Below are 18984 nucleotides of genomic sequence, written 5' to 3'. Positions count from 1 at the left end.
CAGTCTCTGCCCTTGTTGGATGTACATGTTTTACTGAGAATGTCAGACTTCATTCTCACATGACTGAGAAAGATAATGTGAATTTACAGAAAATATGCTCTCAGTTTAGCTTATAGATCACCTTCCAAACCTCTGTGGGAAAAGCATGGGAAAATAGTTTTCTCTCAAACATGATTCATGATATCACAGCAGAAGGCTTTTTTACATGGTAAAATCACCTTAGAACACACCACAATTCCTAAAATGAGTATGGTACCATCAACAAATGATTTATAATGTAACTAAAGTCTTAAAACCTTCTATTAACTGCAAGGCTTTTTAATGAGGTGCTATCATGTATATTGGTCCCAAGATGGCGCCAACACTTCTTGGATGAAGTGCTGACAGCCAATCAGATCTCACGATGAGATGTGTGGTTAGGCTCCGCCCAGATATATGTGATTTTACTTTTGATTTTCTCAGGAACTACTGAACGGATTTAAACCATTTAAGCAAAAGGCACGAGTCTGAACTGAGGACTACCTCTTTGCCAAATGTGGTGTAATTCCGTTCAGCACTTCGGGCTGTAGCTGCGTCAACAGGTCCTATGGGAAAATGCATGGGGAAAACGCGTTTTGGGACCCCCCTTTTTTCTCGGCCCCCGCTTGACGAATGACCGTGAAATTTTCAGGATAGGAGCGGACCGGAGCTGGCCAAAAGTTTGGAAAATTTTGCGAAGATTCATCAATCGACGCCAACGTTATTCCAAATAGAATGTTGCGGATTTCCTATAGAAAATAGGTCCTAACTATAACTACCTACTGGCGACTGCCAGTAGGTAATATGTGTGTATATATATATATATATATATATATATGTATGTATATATATATATGGAATAATAATAGTTAATTGCAAAGGGCAACCTGCACCTACTTTAAGTATGCATTGACTCTCGCCTTCGGGACTTGATGTCCCAGCATGCATTCAATGACTTGCACTTAGCATACGCCCACTGGGGGAGGCGGCTATACTTACCAAATAAAAATGTCAGTTTACATCAAGAAAGCAAGTTGCAGTTTCCTCGTTGTTGCCCCAGATAAAGAGGTTCTTACCTTGAAACGTGTTGGGCAACTTGAATATACAGTGGAGCAGTAAAGCAGGCGCATGATACACAGAACGTTGTTGAACAGTGCCCTCATGCTGTGCGAGGGCAATTGGGATAACAAATTACTGCACGGCGGTCCGGCCGTGGGGAGGTGCACCATCACCAGGTGGGAGAAAACTAGTCAACCAGTTGGTGGAGGCTGCCGCCTTGAACTTTCATCGCTGGATCGGCACAGCGTTCATATGCTAATTAGCCAGCTGAACTCAACCGCTACGAATTAAGGAATAATAATAGTTAATTGTAAATGGCAACCTGCACTTACATTAAGTATGCAAGGACTCTTGCCTTCGGGACTTGATGTCCCAGCATGCATTCAATGACTTGCAATTAGCATACGCCCACTGGGGGGCGGCTATACTCACCAAATAAAAATGGCAGTTTACATCAAGAAAGCGAGTTGCAGTTTCCTTGTTGCTGCCCCAGAGGAAGAGGTTCTTACCTTGAAACGCGTTGGGCAACTTGAATATACAGTGGAGCAGTAAAGCAGGCGCATGATACACAGAACGCTGTTGAGTGCCCTCCCGCTGCGCAAGGGCAAATGGGATTAAAAAAAATATATATATATATATATATATCTAAATGTATATGGCTTACTAGCGAAAATAAATATGGCACAATGACATATTATTTAGAATCAGAATAGTTTAGTTCAGTGAAGTATGGAAAATATGTCATAGGTATGGCCTTTTGAAATGTAGATTTTTATACCACTATCTTTTTTTAAAATAAAAGCACCGAAACATGTAACATGTATATTATATATTCAGATGCATATAATGTTAATATGCTGTTTATTACAGTTCTTGATTCTAGGGAAGAGCCGTAATATGTTCTGGAATCATTAAGATATTAATAACGTGCTCTAAACTTCTGTAGGACAGAGTTTGATACTCTTAGCCTTGGTAGGTAACGCTTAGTTTTATCTCTACAGTTCTTTTGCCAGCTCTCCTCCTGGTTCAACTGGTACTGCTCCACGAGGACTCTGACGAACACAATGGAGACTGTTCTCACCATATTTGCTCTATTTTATTATCCGATTGAGGGTTCAAAGTCCAGAAACAGGTAAGAGCAGCCTGCACTCGTCCTCATTTATTTTTATATAAAATAATAGCTACAAGGGTATTAACCAAGCTCTGAACCAATTTAAGTGAGGCACAAGGAGGTTGTGGACTGATAACATAATACTGGCAATGTGACTATGTATTTAAATGATGCTGACAGTTCTTTCCCCTTATTTACAGTTCTAAATATCTAAGCATTGTGGCTCTAGCATTTGTCATTCGACCGACTGCTGTCATTATTTGGATCCCTTTGCTCATCAGCCATTTTTGGAAAGAACAAAAAAAAGTGGATCTTTTTGTACACCATTATGCACCTGTGGGGTAAGATGGAATTCAGGATTGTCCAACTTATATTTGCAGCATTCTAGAATTGGATCTTGAACAAAAAGCAATTTTGGCAAAAATGCACCTTTCTAATGGGCCATACTGTAATTGCAAATGTATAGTGCTTACTACCCTTGATGGAGCACTAAAGCGCTTTGTTCCAGAGTAGCTGCCCACTGAACCCAATGTTAGTGATTAGTCCAGTGGTTATTGTTCATTGTTTGTTTTTGTGATCAGTCTTGTGCTGTCAAAGAATACAGTTGATGCATTTACTCCAGTTTCGTTGCTGTAAAAAAGATCTGTAGGAGTTCAGTGTGCTCATTAGTGGAGGTATGTGTGTTCTTGCAATGGTTAGTGGGATGAACAGATAGGCTGTACAAGATAAAAAATTAAGTTGCTGGCAAAGTTTTCAAAGAGGGTGAGGTTGTGATCTATGAAATGAGGAGTGGGAAATTTGCAGAGGTGCAATAATAGAGAAAAAGGTAGACAGTCGTGTGACATAAAGTAGACTACATTCAGAGGCGAGACATGCAGAGGATAAAGGTAAGGAGAGGGTCATGTGATAGAAATCAATGTTAGGGGAACAATAGTTTGAAGTGTGTTGTCCTTGATTTGAGTGTATGTGGGAAGTGTCTCCATGCTGTATGTGGTGAGCATTGAGGTGCCGTTACCCTGTTACAGAATCTGGTGCTTGGTGTTGGCAGTGTGTTTGATGATTAAGTGTGAAAGATGGAGGTACATTAAATTAATTTTTCTTTTATGTTCTCAATTCAGTTTATTGTGTTGGCTATGGCAAGAGGTCGCCCACTCTTTGCTTATATAGATATGTGGGAGGTAACGGGTTTGGGAAAGGAATGAGTGGAAATGGGAGATCAGCAGTAGCCCTCCCAGTCTTTGACTCCTAGAGCTCCCCACTGGGGCCAGGTCCCCTAATCGCCATTCTCCTACAGCCAGCCCCAAAGTGTAAGCCTATTGGCCCAATTGTGAAGTGGTGCCATGCTGCAGAAGACTAATTTGTCTGCCTGATGCTTAAAAAACAAGCAATACCTGATACATGCTTTATTCTCATTATGCTGCCTAGAGAATCTGTTAAATAAGTTGTAGTTTATTTTAACAAAAAAAAGTATTGATTTTAATGTGTTTAAGATTAGTTTTTGATTATTTGGTACAGATTTGAATCAACTTCACACCTTTCTTAGCTACAGGGCTCCACTTGGTAAACTGGTGTATTAGGGCTTTGAATTTGGTTTGGCAGTAGCCCTTCCATCCTGCAACACCTAAGGCCTCTATTGGAGCCCAGGCAACTAATCACCAGGGTTAGAGCATTGGATCTTGGTCAGCTGACTGTTAGGTTTAGGGCTCCCATTGGATCTGGGTCTCCTGACTGCTAGGGGACCCATCCGAACTAGCTTACCTGAATGCTAGGGTAGGGCTCATATTGGATCTGGGACACTTGACTGGTAATGACCCCTCTGATCGAGGTCACTTTTTCGGGCTCCCATTGAACCTAGGTCACTTAACTGTTAGGGCTCCCATTGGATTAGATCTCCTAAAAACCAGGGGTTTCCCTCCTATTTAACCACAACTCTTAGGACATTCAGCAAAAGGGTGAGCGGTTGGAATTGCTGCCTGTTGGGGCCTGGAAGTAGTCTAGGACCAGAAATGTTGCCTCTCTACCTCCAGACGTCAAGGTAAGCAGCCACGCGCCAAAACGGGGTACAAGTCATTCGGTTCTAGTGGCTTAGCTCTCCTGTGTACAATCCCTGTATACAACCACAGTGTGAGGATTTCTATTACTAGAGTCAAGAAGATTGTAGTCAGTGTCTGCCCTACCACCTGCTTCTAACCACAAGATGGAGGGCAATAACTCCACTCTATTAAGCGGCCCTCCCATTGTCAGTCTGTGATCTGTGATACCATATACCAGTTCCCTACCTTATCCCCTCATTTTTAACGGGATAGGTATATAATGTATGTAAGATCTTCTGGATCTAACTAACCATTCAACCCAACCAGACAGGCTTGCAAGGGTTGGAGAAATCTGCCACATATTGTAGGTCACCGGAGAAATCTAACATTAGTCCACCCTGCAGGTCCCAAATAGTTACGTACCCTGAGCACAAACATCCTAATATGGCAAAATTAATTGATATCCCATAATGATAGTCATATGAAGGAGCACTGCAATTAGGTCTATGCTGGCAGATCTCTGGTTCCCGTTCACTCCTTCTCCACACCAAGTAGACCCTGCTATTCACCTGATATAGCCTCTATAACCTGTACAGTGCAACATGCGTATATCAATTTATTCTGTATTATTCCGTTTGTTCTGGATGATGTATGCAGAATGGTATGCTACCGGGGTGTGGCCTAGACTGGATTACAGAAACCAGGCCATGATGGGATGAGAACAAGTAATGCAGACTGAGATTGCACGGCTAGCGGTTACATTTTTACACTATGCCTTTGCTATCAGAGGCACAGCATCATAAAGTGATTGTCCTAGAGTGACATACTTGTTTTGTTAAGTGGCAAAGGTAGCATTAGACTCCAGCTCTCTAGGTTACAATGTTGGCAGGTAGTCACTGGAGTCCATCCCATGCCATGTTTGCAATCATTGCTTTCTTAGAAGGACAAGCCATCTATTTATATGAGGCCCCATCATTGTAGGATGCATTTCAAAAACCTTGTTTTGTTTTCTGTTGCAGATTAACTACTCTAGGAATTTCTCTGCTAATTGATCGCATATTTTATGGTAAGGTAAGTGTCCATCTTTTAGAAGACTATGGTATGGTATAACTATGTATCAGAAAGCTGGTGTTAGCATGAAGTGTGGTAAGGTAGACACGTTTGTCAATTAAAAAAATTGTGTTAACCATGGCTTTTATTTTCTAGTGGATTCTGGTTCAGCTGAACTTCTTGAAGTTCAACGTGCTACAGAATTTGGGCGCGTTCTATGGATCTCATCCATGGCACTGGTACATATTCCAGGGATTCCCGGTTGTCCTGGGGACTCACCTCCCGTTCTTCATTCATGGCTGCTTCCTGGCCCAGAAGAGATATCGAATCCTTCTAGTAGCTGTGATTTGGACACTCCTCATATACAGGTGGGTTGGGTGCCCTCCAACACGATTTCAATTAGCAATCAATCATACTTGGGATAAAGGTTGGGGACTTTTACTGCTCAGTGAGGCACTTTTATCTAGCATAATTGTCAAGCCAGGACACTCTTGATATTGAATATACTTGGAATGGAATTAGTTAAAATGTAGGCATAACGCACTCCAGCAGCAACCTAATAGATTGCTGTTCATTTGTCAGTCAGATCACAAATGTAATGTTTTTTTGTGTTGCATTGTTTCTTTCAGCATGTTGAGCCATAAAGAATTCCGGTTTATTTATCCTGTGTTACCCATCTGCATGGTGTTCTGTGGTGAGGTTTTTGATTCCAGTTCCTTTTAGAAATCTGTGATGGTCTCTTCTCTGCATTACAATTGCTGTTGTTTGTGTTATTCTTATCAAAGCAGAAAGTGCCCGGATGTCATCAATACTGTAGTGGACAGTTTCTTTGTGTCTCAATTACCCACTTGTGAACAATTACAATTGGTTGCGTTTTAACTTAAAGCTGCTGGCACATTAATTCATAGACGGACTTAAGCTCCTATTAAACCTTAGTAGAGGGAGGCAATTGTACATCCTCCCACTTGCCTAATTATCAGTGAGGATACCATGAATAAGGCGATGGTTTATCAATAACGGGCCCTAACAAAGGCCCACCAAACATCATCCATGTAAACATGTGCCATGTAAACACCTGGTAGTGTTACTCGCTGCCCAACCTTTACAAGGCTTAGAGGGTTGGAAGGAAAGTTGGTGATAAGGCCTCTTTGAAACTGTCATGCCATCAAGCCTGCAGAATATCTTCCAGCTTTAGAGAATCTCCATGCTCCCCCCTCTCCCCAGCACTGCAATGCTCGCACACCAGTGTGAATCTTAGGGTTGGTAGGGGTTCCATGCACCATAGTACTAATTAGGAATACTTTCCATGTAGCCGCTTGCCAGGTCCAGCACTTTGATCCTGCAGGCCTGAGCCTCTTTTGGGATCAGGGCCTACCCCCCAAACAGGCACTGCGTTCAATAACCCTATTCCTAGAGGTGATTTGACATGGTATTTGGTCTTGTTCATTCATGATTGGCTCATTGGGGGATGTTATGGTTTAACTGCTCACCATAACTGGTGGATTTTCTAGTTTTATGTTTTGCGTTGAATTGATGTTCACCTTTCTGAGGCCCCAACTCTTTTTTTTAATTTTATTTTTTACCAATTGTTTTTCAGGTAATGTGTTGGGTTTTGCAATCCTGTACTTTAGTACTTAGACTGTTGTTTTGAAAAAGATTCCACAAAAAAGCAGTGAATGGCACACTTGGGTGGGTGGGGAGATTAGAAAGCCAATGAAACCAAGGAAAGCATAATGATTTAAGTATACCAGACGTATCATAGCCTGTTCCCAGAAAGCTCAGTGCTAACATTGGTGATCTTTTGGCCTAGGTGAAATTTTCATTACGCTGGTGTAATCTTGCATAATTTCATGTTACGCTTCTTTTGGGAAATGAATCCATTTCAAATCCTTTCAGCTAGAAATACTATTGCGGGAGCATGGGAACAAAGAAAACATGAACAGCTGTCATTTGCACTATTCTGTTTAGTGCTAAAAACGTGTCTTCTCTCCTTAACTGGATTCAAGGGTGTATTTTGCGCAAACATATTGCACTAAGGGCTCACTAAGGGCTGGCTGTAAGGATACCTCACAGCGACGGAGTATCCTTACCACCAACATAATGGTCCACCCGTCCAATTTAGATGGGAGTGGACCATAGTTTGGCTACAGTGAAGACTACTCCGTCTCAGCCGTGGCCACACTTCTCAGACGGAGTAAGGGCCATACGCAAAATGGCTAATTGTTCACCAGCCCAATTTAGATGAGTTGACATATAGCTGTTTTTCCTGCCTGTCACCGCCAGGAGAACCCTGGCAGTAAGGTTCAGTAAAAAACTAAAAAAGTGCCCTCTTCGACATGGCAGATGACTCCCATGGTGAGGGGATTATTGTTGTATTTTTTCCATGAAGAAAATCCTGCTTTGGGATTGTCTTTTTGAAAATTGAAACATATAAAAGTTTTACAGATGCTTTGCCATGTTGATGGAGCCGTGTATCAAAATAAAAAAAAAAAAGCCTACACTGGAACCGCAATGATGGTGGTTCGCATTGCTTTAGAATTGACTGCCAACTTGGCGTCACTCCTTTGGCAGGCAAGGACGCCGTTAGGGAAACAAAGTAATATACTCCATTGCTTTGACTGAGTTAAAGCCGCCTGCTAAGATATAAATCTGGCCAAGATATAAATCTCGCCCTAAATGCCAGATTTGCATTCCCATCATTTTCATAAAATGTCTTCATGCGAAAAGAAATTACGCAAATTTTGCACACTCCTTGTTACAGCAGTTATGCATTAGGTGGGACCACATGATCAAGAGCACAAAAAGTGGCATTCTGCTCCTTTCCAAATAATAGTCTAGAAATAGATTCAGATTTGCATACTGGTGAGTTTCTTGCATTATCCCCTACTTCTGTGGCATTCATTGAAATAGCTGATAGTGACTTCCAATTCATACAAACGTAATTTAATAATAATAATTTAATAATTCGAGGGCTTGCCTAGAACAGTTTCTTCAAATGACCTATCATGATTGTGTAGACTATTTTACTAAATGGAACAGCTGTGATTTGTGGTAATCTTGCAAAAAAGCTGTATGCAATGAAGTGTTCTAAGATATTCTTTATCAATCATAGAAAATAGCATAGTCATCCTAATAAAGGAGGATCTTTTTATTTGGTGTATTACGAAAGAAGAGTACATTTAAACAATGTCATCACTTACTTACAGAACTTATTCAGAAGACGTGGAAAATAAAGTTTGCCAAATTTCTGTAGTTTGGTAGCGCTAGTAATAAACCCCATCAGTTTCTGTGGTCCATATGTTAAATAGTCTTTTCTCCCTGGTTAGTTGGCCTTGGAGTTGAACAGTTCTTTGGAAGTTTGACACTTGCCCTTTCATCAGTCCTGAGGGTCTTGGAGTGCTAGACACTTTGTCAGTGCGTTGGACTCCAGCTTTACTCCTGATCAGCTGGCTGCCTTGCTTGTGCTGCTGGTGGAAGGCACCTCTAGAACTCCTCAACCTGGCTCCTTCTCAAGTTTATAGGTCTCTTGTTTTACTATGGGTTAATTACCCATTCTTATTTTTTCTCCTTCCTGTGTCCCGAGCACATTTATCGCTATTGTTTGATTGTTTGTTTGTAGTCTTGGCTAGACTAAGATCCCTGTTTATACAGCCACACTGATAAACTCACAGTTGTGTCCTGCATGAGGAGTTCGGGGACATCGTCTGAGCTGCCCCTATTAGGACGAATGTGATGGAGCATTGGCTTTCACTCATCAGGAGCACACTGCTGTGGTTCTCAGGTCACAAAACATTAGGAATGTGGATAGTCCTTAATTTTTTCCTATGTATGTATATTTTCTCCATTCTGCTGGAGTTTACACCATGTTTTTTTGTCAATAGGCTTATTACTTCTGAATCCCCATGTCCGACAGCCTTGAGTCACGTGTTAAAGTGTTTTCGAAAATATGTAATATGTGCACACTTCACATAAAAATTCTTTCTTATAATTAGTGCTTTTTATGATGCATAGTCGTAACCGATGAAATAATGATATTGCATCTGAAACGAGTTGCCTAAGTCATTCAGAAGAGTAGATAATACGATGAATATTTATGGCACATTTTTGTGCAAAGCAAATGCAAGGAGATGATGGACGGAGCGCTGAAACTTTTCAGACTTTCACCCCAAGTCACAAATCTGAGTTGAATCCATCATTGATTTTTAGCTCACTTCGCCACCCCAGCTATATGCCACCCCGGCTATATCAAACCAGTCTTGATCCTGTGCCTCATGGGAACAGTCCAGCCCGAACTGCCAATCCAAGTCTTTCCTAGACACAATTATTTCTAATATGGATGTAGTCTCTGATGTTTTGTTCAACTTGCTCCTATTCATTCCCCCCTCCCAAACAGTGTCCCGCTGCAAAGTCGTCTCTCCCCTTGTTTCAGCGTAGCATCAAGTTAATGACGATAGTGATATACAACGTCATTAGAAAGCCTGTATTGTGAATGAAGCTTTCACTGTGTACCCAAAGTATCATTTTCAAGTACTTCCGCTGGAAGTGTTAGTGTGGATGTGCAAATTCTATGAGTCATTGTTAGAGGAATGTTTCATTTAGTGGTTATCACTTCTGGAAGGCAGTTGCTGAGCGCAAAGATGAAAAATGTCTTTTACCATAAGAAACGGGTTAGTGTATTGCTTTTTGAAATTACTTGTTTTTTCTGATTTTCTACTGTGACCCTAACCATGATCATACAATGCTGATTTCGCAGAATTTATTAATAGAAAGTGTGATTTATTTATAAAAACGATTGGGCTTTAATTGTTCAGGTTCTTAGGTTCCTAGGCTCTTTAGAGGTTGCTTTGGAGTCCTGTTTGATTTTATACTTATCTTAGGACTGCTGTTGCTTGAGACTTTATTTTTTTTATGTCAATTTGGCTTAGATTCTTTATGGGATGTGTCAATACTCTTTATGAGTTTGACACTTAGGGCCTGATTGTGATGCAGTTAGGAAGGCCTCCTAACGACATTTGCTCCGTCCAAATAGGATCGGAAATGAGTCATTCCAACCGACTCCGAAAGGTTTCCGACCCACCGAGTACGATGTGAGTTTGGCGTTAGGAATATCCCTATCCAAACCTGACGGCATTTGGAATGACCGAGACGTATGGAGCAGAATCATACGTCTCTATGGGCTGCGTTTCCGTACGACCGAGTACGATGCTGGATTTGGACAGCCTTTCTGAATCGGCAGTCGGAATCAGACTTTGGGGGCCCATAGTGGGTCCCCCTGCACCCGAAGGCTTCCCATTCTGGCCCGTGGGGGTACCCATGGGTCCCCCCTTACCAGCCATGTACTGTGTGGCAGGCATCAGGGGGTGCCTGCCACAGGGTGCCTGATTTTCCTCAGCCACCCCTTTCTTCAATGGGAGCCTTTGTATTTGGTCGGAACAAAGGCTCCCATTGAAGTCAATTTGAGTCCAACCAAATTGTATCTGGAACCATCCGGATGCATCGTACTTGGTTGGTTGGACTCTCCTGATCCGATTTGGGCAGAAACCATTCCCAAACCCATTAGGTCGGGAAGCTTTGCAAACTGCATCAGAATCAGGCCTTTGGAATTCATGCTTAGATTTTTGCCTAGCTAGGGAAAATTAGTTTTTATGATTTTATATTATTTGTAATTCTCAATCTGAGCCTACATGGCATTTCATACATTTTTATCAATAACTTATTTTGAATATTCTGTGTTAAAAAGTATATTTTTGCCATGTGGCCTAGAATTAAATTCCTTATGATTCCAATATCTATTTTTTTTTTAAACTCTGCTATACTGTGTTAATCTGCTAGATCGATAGACCAACCGTAGATGCTACAGCTTAATTACTTAGGTAAACTTTTGGGGTGTTCAAATATTGAGGTTGAGACAATTATGGGGGTCTCAGCTTTCGCACAATTCCGTTCTGTCTTCTGCTGACTGTGCAGTCAATAAGGAACAAAATCGTTCTTGGCAACTAGTCTCTCTTACTGATTAGTGGATCATTGAAAGAGGTTTTTGGTGACAAAGGGGCCATTCTTAAACCCTACAGCCTACGCTACTGACATGTTTTTGAGGCAGTGTTTCTGGGGGGTAAGGAGGAACTATGCCATTTGGTGGAAAATTTCGAAAGTATATGTTTATTAGGCTGGAGCTCAAAAACATAATCAATGATAAAGTAAAACCGCTGCTGCCACAAATGCAGTATTCTGACAATATCAGTAGAGTGCTGTTCATTCATTATGGGGCATTATCTGAGGGCCTTTTAGGTTTCTAGAGCCTCTTCTGATGTGGTATTTACTGAAATATTCAACACAGATGTAAGATATGTGAAGAGTAAAGTTCAAAATGTGATCTTACCTTTTTAGTTGTGCAACTCTTTACAAGATGCAGATTTGTCATTGTAGCCAATAGCGGCTGGTGATCTTTGAAAGTGGTGGGGTGTAATACTTATCCCGAATTCTAGTGAGAGAGTGTAGCAAGCAAATTCAACTTTTTTGTCGCACAAGACAAGTTTGTTAATGCATTTTAAAGCATAATTTTGCCTGAATTATTTATAAATTGTTAGAAGCGTTTCCCATGGGTTATCCCACTTTGTTCTCAAAATTTGCTGTGGGGTCGCCCCTATACTGTAGGTTGCAATTGCCAGCATTTAGTGACGGATACCCATTGTATGCCAAGAATTGCATACACTACAAGTACCAAACCGTTACAATTTGTGATACTCCATATAAATCAAACTAGCATTGGCAAAGCCAATAGGTCTTGCTTATGCAAGAGCTATTGACTTTGCCAGTGTTTTTCAATATGTGTTGTACACCAGCGTGGGTGCTGTTCAGCATGGCTAAAAGTTTGTGCCGGAGAGGAGAGTGGCACAGAGTGGAGTGGCATTGAATGGAGTGGTGTGGTGTATAGTGGACTGATGTATAGTATCAAAGCAGCTGGTAAAATGAGGCGTACAGTGGAGAGGAATACAGTGGAGTGGGACGGAGTGGAGTAGTTTGGATTAAAGCGGCATAGAGTGGAATATCGTAAGTAAAGTGTTGTATAGTGTTGTGGTGGGTCGTAGAGTGGCATGGAGTAGCATGTCCTAGTGGAAGGGTGTAACGTGTTGTGGCGTGGAGTGGAGTGCGGTAGAGTGCCATATAGTGGAATGACGTAGAGTGGCGTAGCTTAGAGTGGAGTAAAGTCTTGTTGAGTGGTATAAAGTGCGGGAGAGTGGAGATGAGTGCCACTGCATGTCGTGCAGTGTAGTGTCATAGGATGGAGTGGAGTACAGTAGCCTACAGTGAAGTGGCATAACGTGTTGTGGAGTGGCATAGAGTGGCGTAGAGTGGATTCGAGTTACAGTAGCATAGTTTAGAGGGGAGTAGAGTGTCGTGGAGTAGAGGGTGTGGTAGTGCACAGCCATTATGGACAGCATATTTTCAATTGCAATGACCATTACATTTGCACAAACATACAGTTTTACTGATGAAACTATACAGCACACAAACAATAATGTGTGGAAATTGGATATCCTAGCGTTCTGATTTGTTTTCATAGTATTAAAATATTTGTTTCCACTATGCTTCAGAATTACATTTTGCTGTGTGCTAGAAAAAAATAACAATATACAGCAGTACCCAGCATAATTGTCATATAAATCTTCTAAAACAAATAATGCCAGCAAATAGAAAGCAAACAACTGTGATTTATAGAAGGCCAAGCCGATGGCAAGCAATGGGCAGAATACATTCTCAGGGAAGCTTCAGAATGTCCCCAAGAAGTATTTGCAAAGTGTGATAGCCTTTGACCTACAATGCCTTTAGTATGCCAGGGCCAGTATTATTATATGGGTGCCTCCCTTCCTCACTTATGCCCTGTTTGCCCTCCCTTAGGCCAAGTATTGCCTCCAGTGTGCCAGCACCAGCATTTTGCCATGAGTGTTCCCATATTCCAAGAATCACCTCCAGTATGCCTGGAACTGCATTTCGCCATGGATGCCCTCCAATAAAGAATTACCGCCTTACGTCATTACCAGTAGAAGGCCTAAGTTAGCTGTGTAAGCCAAGAATTACCTTGAGTATGCCATGGCCAGTGGCAGACCTGCAAGCATAACACACACAATCTAGCTCACTTCCACTCATTCATTGTAACTCACTCACACTCACTCGCTCCTACTCTCACTCACACAAATACACTGCCACTCACTCCCTATCTCTCAGACTCACTTTCACTCATTGATTCTCACTCACACATACCCACAGACACTCAAACACATACTTGAACTTTTTCCATACTTCCTCTCTCTCCCTCTATCTCACCCACACTGTCATTTCTCTCTCTCACTCATTCTCACAGGAAAAACACTTGCATATATACTCACTAGCGCTGTTGGCAATTCTCAGTCACACATGCACACACACATTCACCCTAAACACACAAATGCACGGAACAAAAACCTTGGAATTATTTATTTATTTATTTTACTTACCGTGCCTCTACAGGTGACCTCTCCATTGCAGCAACAGGGCAGGGACCCAGCTGTTGATATAGGGCCCAGCAAGGCCTGGTATAAATGAGGAGCCAGTCAGGAAAACAAAGGCACAAGAAATACCTGTCTCAAGCCCGGATCAGGCCTCTGACAGTGCTGGAATCCAAACTCTATCAAATGCTGGGACAAGGCTTATCCTCAATCCCCACCCCCACCTCGTTTTTTAGGTCGAGCCTGGGCAGCGCAAGCGCTGATCTTCGAGCCATGCTGTATTGGAGTATGGAATTGGAGCCCCGACCACTCTGTCATTGTCCTATGTAAATGCTGGCTTCCGATTCGTTAATAGGCTTGTTAATCCTTCCTTAGTACCGCCTTGTCTTCATTTGGAACCTCCCATGAGGACTGGCTCTTTTACTTCGGTTGTTACACAGTACGTCTTATTTAGTCTGTAAACACTATTTTCTTTAATGGTTTCTCCTACTGCAGGCACTACATGCTTCCCTAAAACATTCAGCGCGCCATGCACGCTTTAACAGGGAAGTTTTACAAAAAAAGCATTTGTTTGCCAACTTGCCAAACAAATGCTTTTTTTGGGTAAAAGCGCCTCATACCACTCTTCCACTTTAATAATGGCTCGTCTACAAAAACAGGCGTGGCCTCTATTAACGTGAAAGCGCAGCATGAGGAGCTTGTAAACAAGCATTTGCAAGGCAGTAGGTCCTGCATTTTTGAAACTTTGATCTATTGGTATTGTAAATAAAAATGCCTTATGATGGTTTTAGTGGTCTTAGACAACCGTAGAAAGCTCTCTAAGTGGTAGCTGTGGAAAGCAGCCTTCAGGCTTAGTCCAGAAGGAGTATAAAGCAGCTTGTTCTACCAATATACAATCTTATAGGTATAGATTAAATGAAAAAGAACCACACAGCGTAATTATAAAAATATGTATTTATTTTAAGTCACTCACTAACACATTTAGATATCTCCTAGCCAGAGATATACACCATACACACAATACTTTGCAATAGAATCAGTTAAGTAGCACAGAATACACAGTGGTCACTGGGGGAGGGACAAGAGCATATACTAAAATGGTGGTATGCGAACCACAGCTCAAGTCAAGACAATACTCTGAGGACGTAGAAATGCCGGGGACCCAAGGAACCACCCAAGGTGATTATCTAGGAGCCCCACAGATGTTGTATGTAGTGTAGGAACACGACTGCGTTCTCCTTACAAAACAAAGTGTAAGTCGTGGTGGCAATTTTTAAAGAGGAAGGACCCTTCCCAGTGGACCCTGAAGAAACCCCATGGGAGACAGAAGGTTGGAGAGCCACCCCACCTGTGGATACCTTAGGAACGAGTATACCTGCCCCAGGGAGCAAGGTGCATGGGTGTGTGTCGGAAACCGCTGTCGAACCCAATGGAGGACTTCAGGAAGATGCCGCTGCTGGAGAAGGTGAAAGTGTCCAGTGGAACCCAAAGGTGGATTCAAGTCGAGAAGTACCTGAAAGTAGAGGGGACAGAGTCTAAGCCACTTGGAAGTGACCAGGAGGTATGGAAGACGAATGCCAACCGATGTTGTGTGTTGTAAAAGAGTTGACGGTGACCTTGGAACTGCAGCTGTGTGAACCAGGCGACACTGTGGAAGAGCAGGAGCCATTCACGAGTTGTCCCACGTTGGATGTCGATAACTGAGGGGTCGGTGTCCGTCGGGAGCACCAACAAGCCTTGGCAACTGCAACCAACATGGAAATTGAAGAAGGTGCAATGTCAGGACCAGCAAGGTCCAGGTGACTCGCCACAAACAGGGGTCAGGGCAGACCCCAAGCAATAAGGGGAGCCCAAAAGAATTCAAAGGTGACCCTCAAGTAGACCCACAGGCTGGAGGCACTGGAGTCGCAGAGGACCTCGAGCAGCTCACCAAAGATGCATGCCCACAGTGCAAGTGATGCGGTGAGGACAAAGATCTTGGTCACTGGAGATGCTTGAGTTTGGGGCTACTTGGAGCCTGAAGATCTTGGTGGAAGGAAGCCAACAAGCCTTTTTTTCAACTGCAAGTCGACGCGGTGCACAGGGGTTCAGTTCTTGCAGCTCCGACGAGGGATACTGGCTTCAAACTTAGTGAGAGGACAGGGCAGGCCTCGAGGGATGTGAATCGGAATCCGTGGGAGCCCCAGAACAGCAGACCGGTCAGCTTAGTTGCGGTGCCTGCAGATGCAGGGAAGTGACTCCTTCACTTCAAGAAAGACAGACAGACTCTCTCTCTCTCTCTCTCTCTCTCTCTTCCCCCCCTACTCACCCCCCCCCGCTGGGAGGGGGCCATGACCCCCAAGATAACATGTTACACTCAGCGCATCTGCTGCATATATGGTTTATGCCGCTGTGGTTTTATTCATGTGTACTTGTTTTAATAAGAGATGCAATGGGTTAAATGTGTTTAATGGGGTAAAATGGTATTGAAGACAGTCTTTGTGACTTTTTGGAAAGTTGTTGCTGTGTGTAAAGCAATTGCAATAGGAAATTGTTTAGGCAGTAAAACGTGCTGTATTCATGTTAATTTTGTCGTAGTGAGGTAATGAACTTGAATTTGACATTTGAGCTTTAGTAATGAATAGTTGTACTTTCATGTTGATTGCTCAGCAGTAGAAAGCATCTTTAATTTGCTATGAAATTACATGGATTTGTCTAATAATTGGCACATTTTCACTGATCTGAAATGCAGGATATTCCCTTACCCATTTGAAAACCTGGAAGAAACCAGCAGTGGCGTTTCTCTTTCTCTCAAACCTCGTTCCTGCTTTATATACTGGTTTGATCCATCAGCGAGGCACCCTGGACGTCATGAGCCATATTCAGCATCTTTGTACGGTGGAGGACTCTTCAGTTCAGTACAGGACATCTGTTTGGGTACTGATGCCTTGCCACTCAACTCCATTTTACAGGTAACTAGGAATTGGAAGGCATGTATAGCATTGCACTATTTAGAAAATATTGTTTGCCTTTCTCTAACTTCAGATGTTAAGAAAATCATTTTGAAAATGTGCATGCATTTTAATTGAATCCCCCCCACCCCCTGCCCATACACGTTACTGGCAGCCTTTCTGCACAGTGTTTCATCCTAGTTGAATGTTTTATTTCAAGCTTCTGTATGATGGAAGTGACTTCATGGTGCCATTGTTGTTGAGCATAGATGTAGGACTGCACAATCACCTAACACATGTGAGGGTCCACATGTGCTGAGTTAAGTAACTTGTGTTAGTTACTCCTTTTTGTGCTTCAACCGTGGTCACATTGTGCTTTGGAGACTTTGTCCCTAACAAGAGAGGAAAATGTAAATATTCATCAATTGGAAAGCCTGTATGAACAGCCTGGTTCAAGTTGTTTTTTTAACACTGTCGTCTTACTGGGCTTCCTCAGGACTGGGCCAGGTGAGTCCCAGGGTTGTCTGCCCTACACCCAGATTGAACTCTCCCCATGCTTCTTATGGTTAAACGTTCCTTGCAAAGTCAAGCTTGCCTCGCTTGATCTCAGTTTCTGTTTGGGTGTGTAGGCTGTGAATAAATTGTAGGTATTTGGGACCCAAAAACTTGTAGCTTTGATGATTTTACAACCAAGTTTACATTTCATTATTTGTGTAACTGGCAGACAGTGGACATTTTAGAGGGCTGACGAGATGTCAGATGTCTTTAAAATTAGACAGTGGCTCTGTATGTTTGCAGTCAATTTCCTACTAGACCAGTGTTGCACTAATCGAGTCTTGATAGCACCAAGCCCTAGTCAGTTTGTTTCGATGTTCCAGAAGCAGCTGAATGATCCTTTTCATAGATACGATGACAGTTAATAGTTTGCAGCTTTTTCCAGTTAATAGTTTGCAGCTTTTTCCAGTTAATAGTTTGCAGCTTTTTCCAGTTTGTCCAGTTCTGGTAATATTATCGGACTAGATGGAATACATTTTGGTTTTGAGAGGCAGCATATAATTAACTTGTTGAGATTCCTAGGAAAGCAAGAGAAACTGTACACGGATGTCTCGAGACATTTGAATGCTTGAATAATTAAAAGTAGCTATTTGCGACTTTTGGCAGGGCCACTGGAGCTCCTCAAATCTCAGCATGTCTCTTACTTTCGTTGGATTTTGATAACCATTGAATTTACAAACAAGATTTCTGAAAGTGTATGATCATATATGTTGTCATTTACAGAGTTTGTAATTAATGTGTCATTAGCATATTCTGCCTGATGGAACTCTTGCGGATTCAATGCTGTTTTCGAGGCGTGTTCACCCACTTTGTTGTTGTTAGAAAATGGAAAAATAAAGTAAAAATAAATAAATTTACAAACCAGATGCACAGTTGCGGACGTGATTAATGCCTCACTTACCACAGGAGTAGTCCTCCCTAACTGGAAAAGGGCAATGGTAAAGAAACTTCTGAAGAAACCTAATCTGGAACCGGCGGATCTAGGCAACTACCGCCCCATCTCCCTTCTTCCTGGGATTGCCAAAATCGCGCAAAAATATGTCAACTATACTCTCTCAAACTTTTTGGAATCCCTTAGTTTGCTACACCCCTCCCAGACAAGATTGCACCCATGTCAAAGTACAGAAACTGCTCTGCTAGCGGTATTAGAAGAAATCAGAAAGATCCTGGACGCAGGAGGGTCAGCAGCCGTCATCCTCCTTGACCTGAGTGCAGCATTCAATACAGTGAACCATCGCATCGTGATTCACCGTCTCAGAAACATAGGAATAGCTGCCACTGCACTGCAATGGCTGCGCTCCGTTCTGGAGGGACGTTTCTTCCAGATTTTTTAAGGAGATATGAGTTCTAAACCCCTGCCTGCTATGTGGTGTCCCTCAGGGCTCATCGCTGAGCCCAACTCTTTTTAATGTATATAGGGCCCCTTTGGCGGCAATCGTGGCCCCTTTCGGAATCCATATGGTGACTTACGCCAACGACACAAAATTGGTTGTAGCACTCAACCAAGCAACGCAACAGACTAATGCCCTTCATGCATGCCTAACAGAAGTCTTCAAGTGGATGGGGGCGTCACACCTGAAGTTCAACGGTGAAAAGACCGAGATCATGATCCCGGGCAACCCCTCAAATGTGACACTAGGGACCATGTGGCCAGCATTCATGGGCCCAGCTCCGGTCCCCAAAACCGAAATAAAGAGTCTGGGCATCTGGTTAGACCAGAACCCGACATTTAAGGTGCAGGC

The 18984-nt window shown here is 42.5% G+C and overlaps 1 protein-coding gene across 1 annotated transcript in view; it reads left to right on the top strand.

Annotated features, from left to right (window-relative positions):
* Window positions 1-18984, top strand: part of PIGB (phosphatidylinositol glycan anchor biosynthesis class B) — a 225461-nt gene that overhangs the window by 131320 nt on the left and 75157 nt on the right. Inside the window, exons 5-10 of the mRNA XM_085644142.1 lie at window positions 2079-2209; window positions 2389-2529; window positions 5241-5292; window positions 5428-5639; window positions 5901-5965; window positions 16489-16708. Coding sequence (XP_085500268.1) covers window positions 2079-2209; window positions 2389-2529; window positions 5241-5292; window positions 5428-5639; window positions 5901-5965; window positions 16489-16708 — 821 coding nt within the window. The remainder of the gene's footprint in view (window positions 1-2078; window positions 2210-2388; window positions 2530-5240; window positions 5293-5427; window positions 5640-5900; window positions 5966-16488; window positions 16709-18984) is intronic.

The sequence above is a fragment of the Triturus cristatus genome, chromosome 3_1 (genome assembly GCF_964204655.1).
Source record: "Triturus cristatus chromosome 3_1, aTriCri1.1, whole genome shotgun sequence".
In the NCBI taxonomy this organism is placed as follows: domain Eukaryota; kingdom Metazoa; phylum Chordata; class Amphibia; order Caudata; family Salamandridae; genus Triturus; species Triturus cristatus.
Note: the sequence above shows the minus strand (reverse complement) of the source record. Positions and strands in the feature narration are given on the sequence as shown.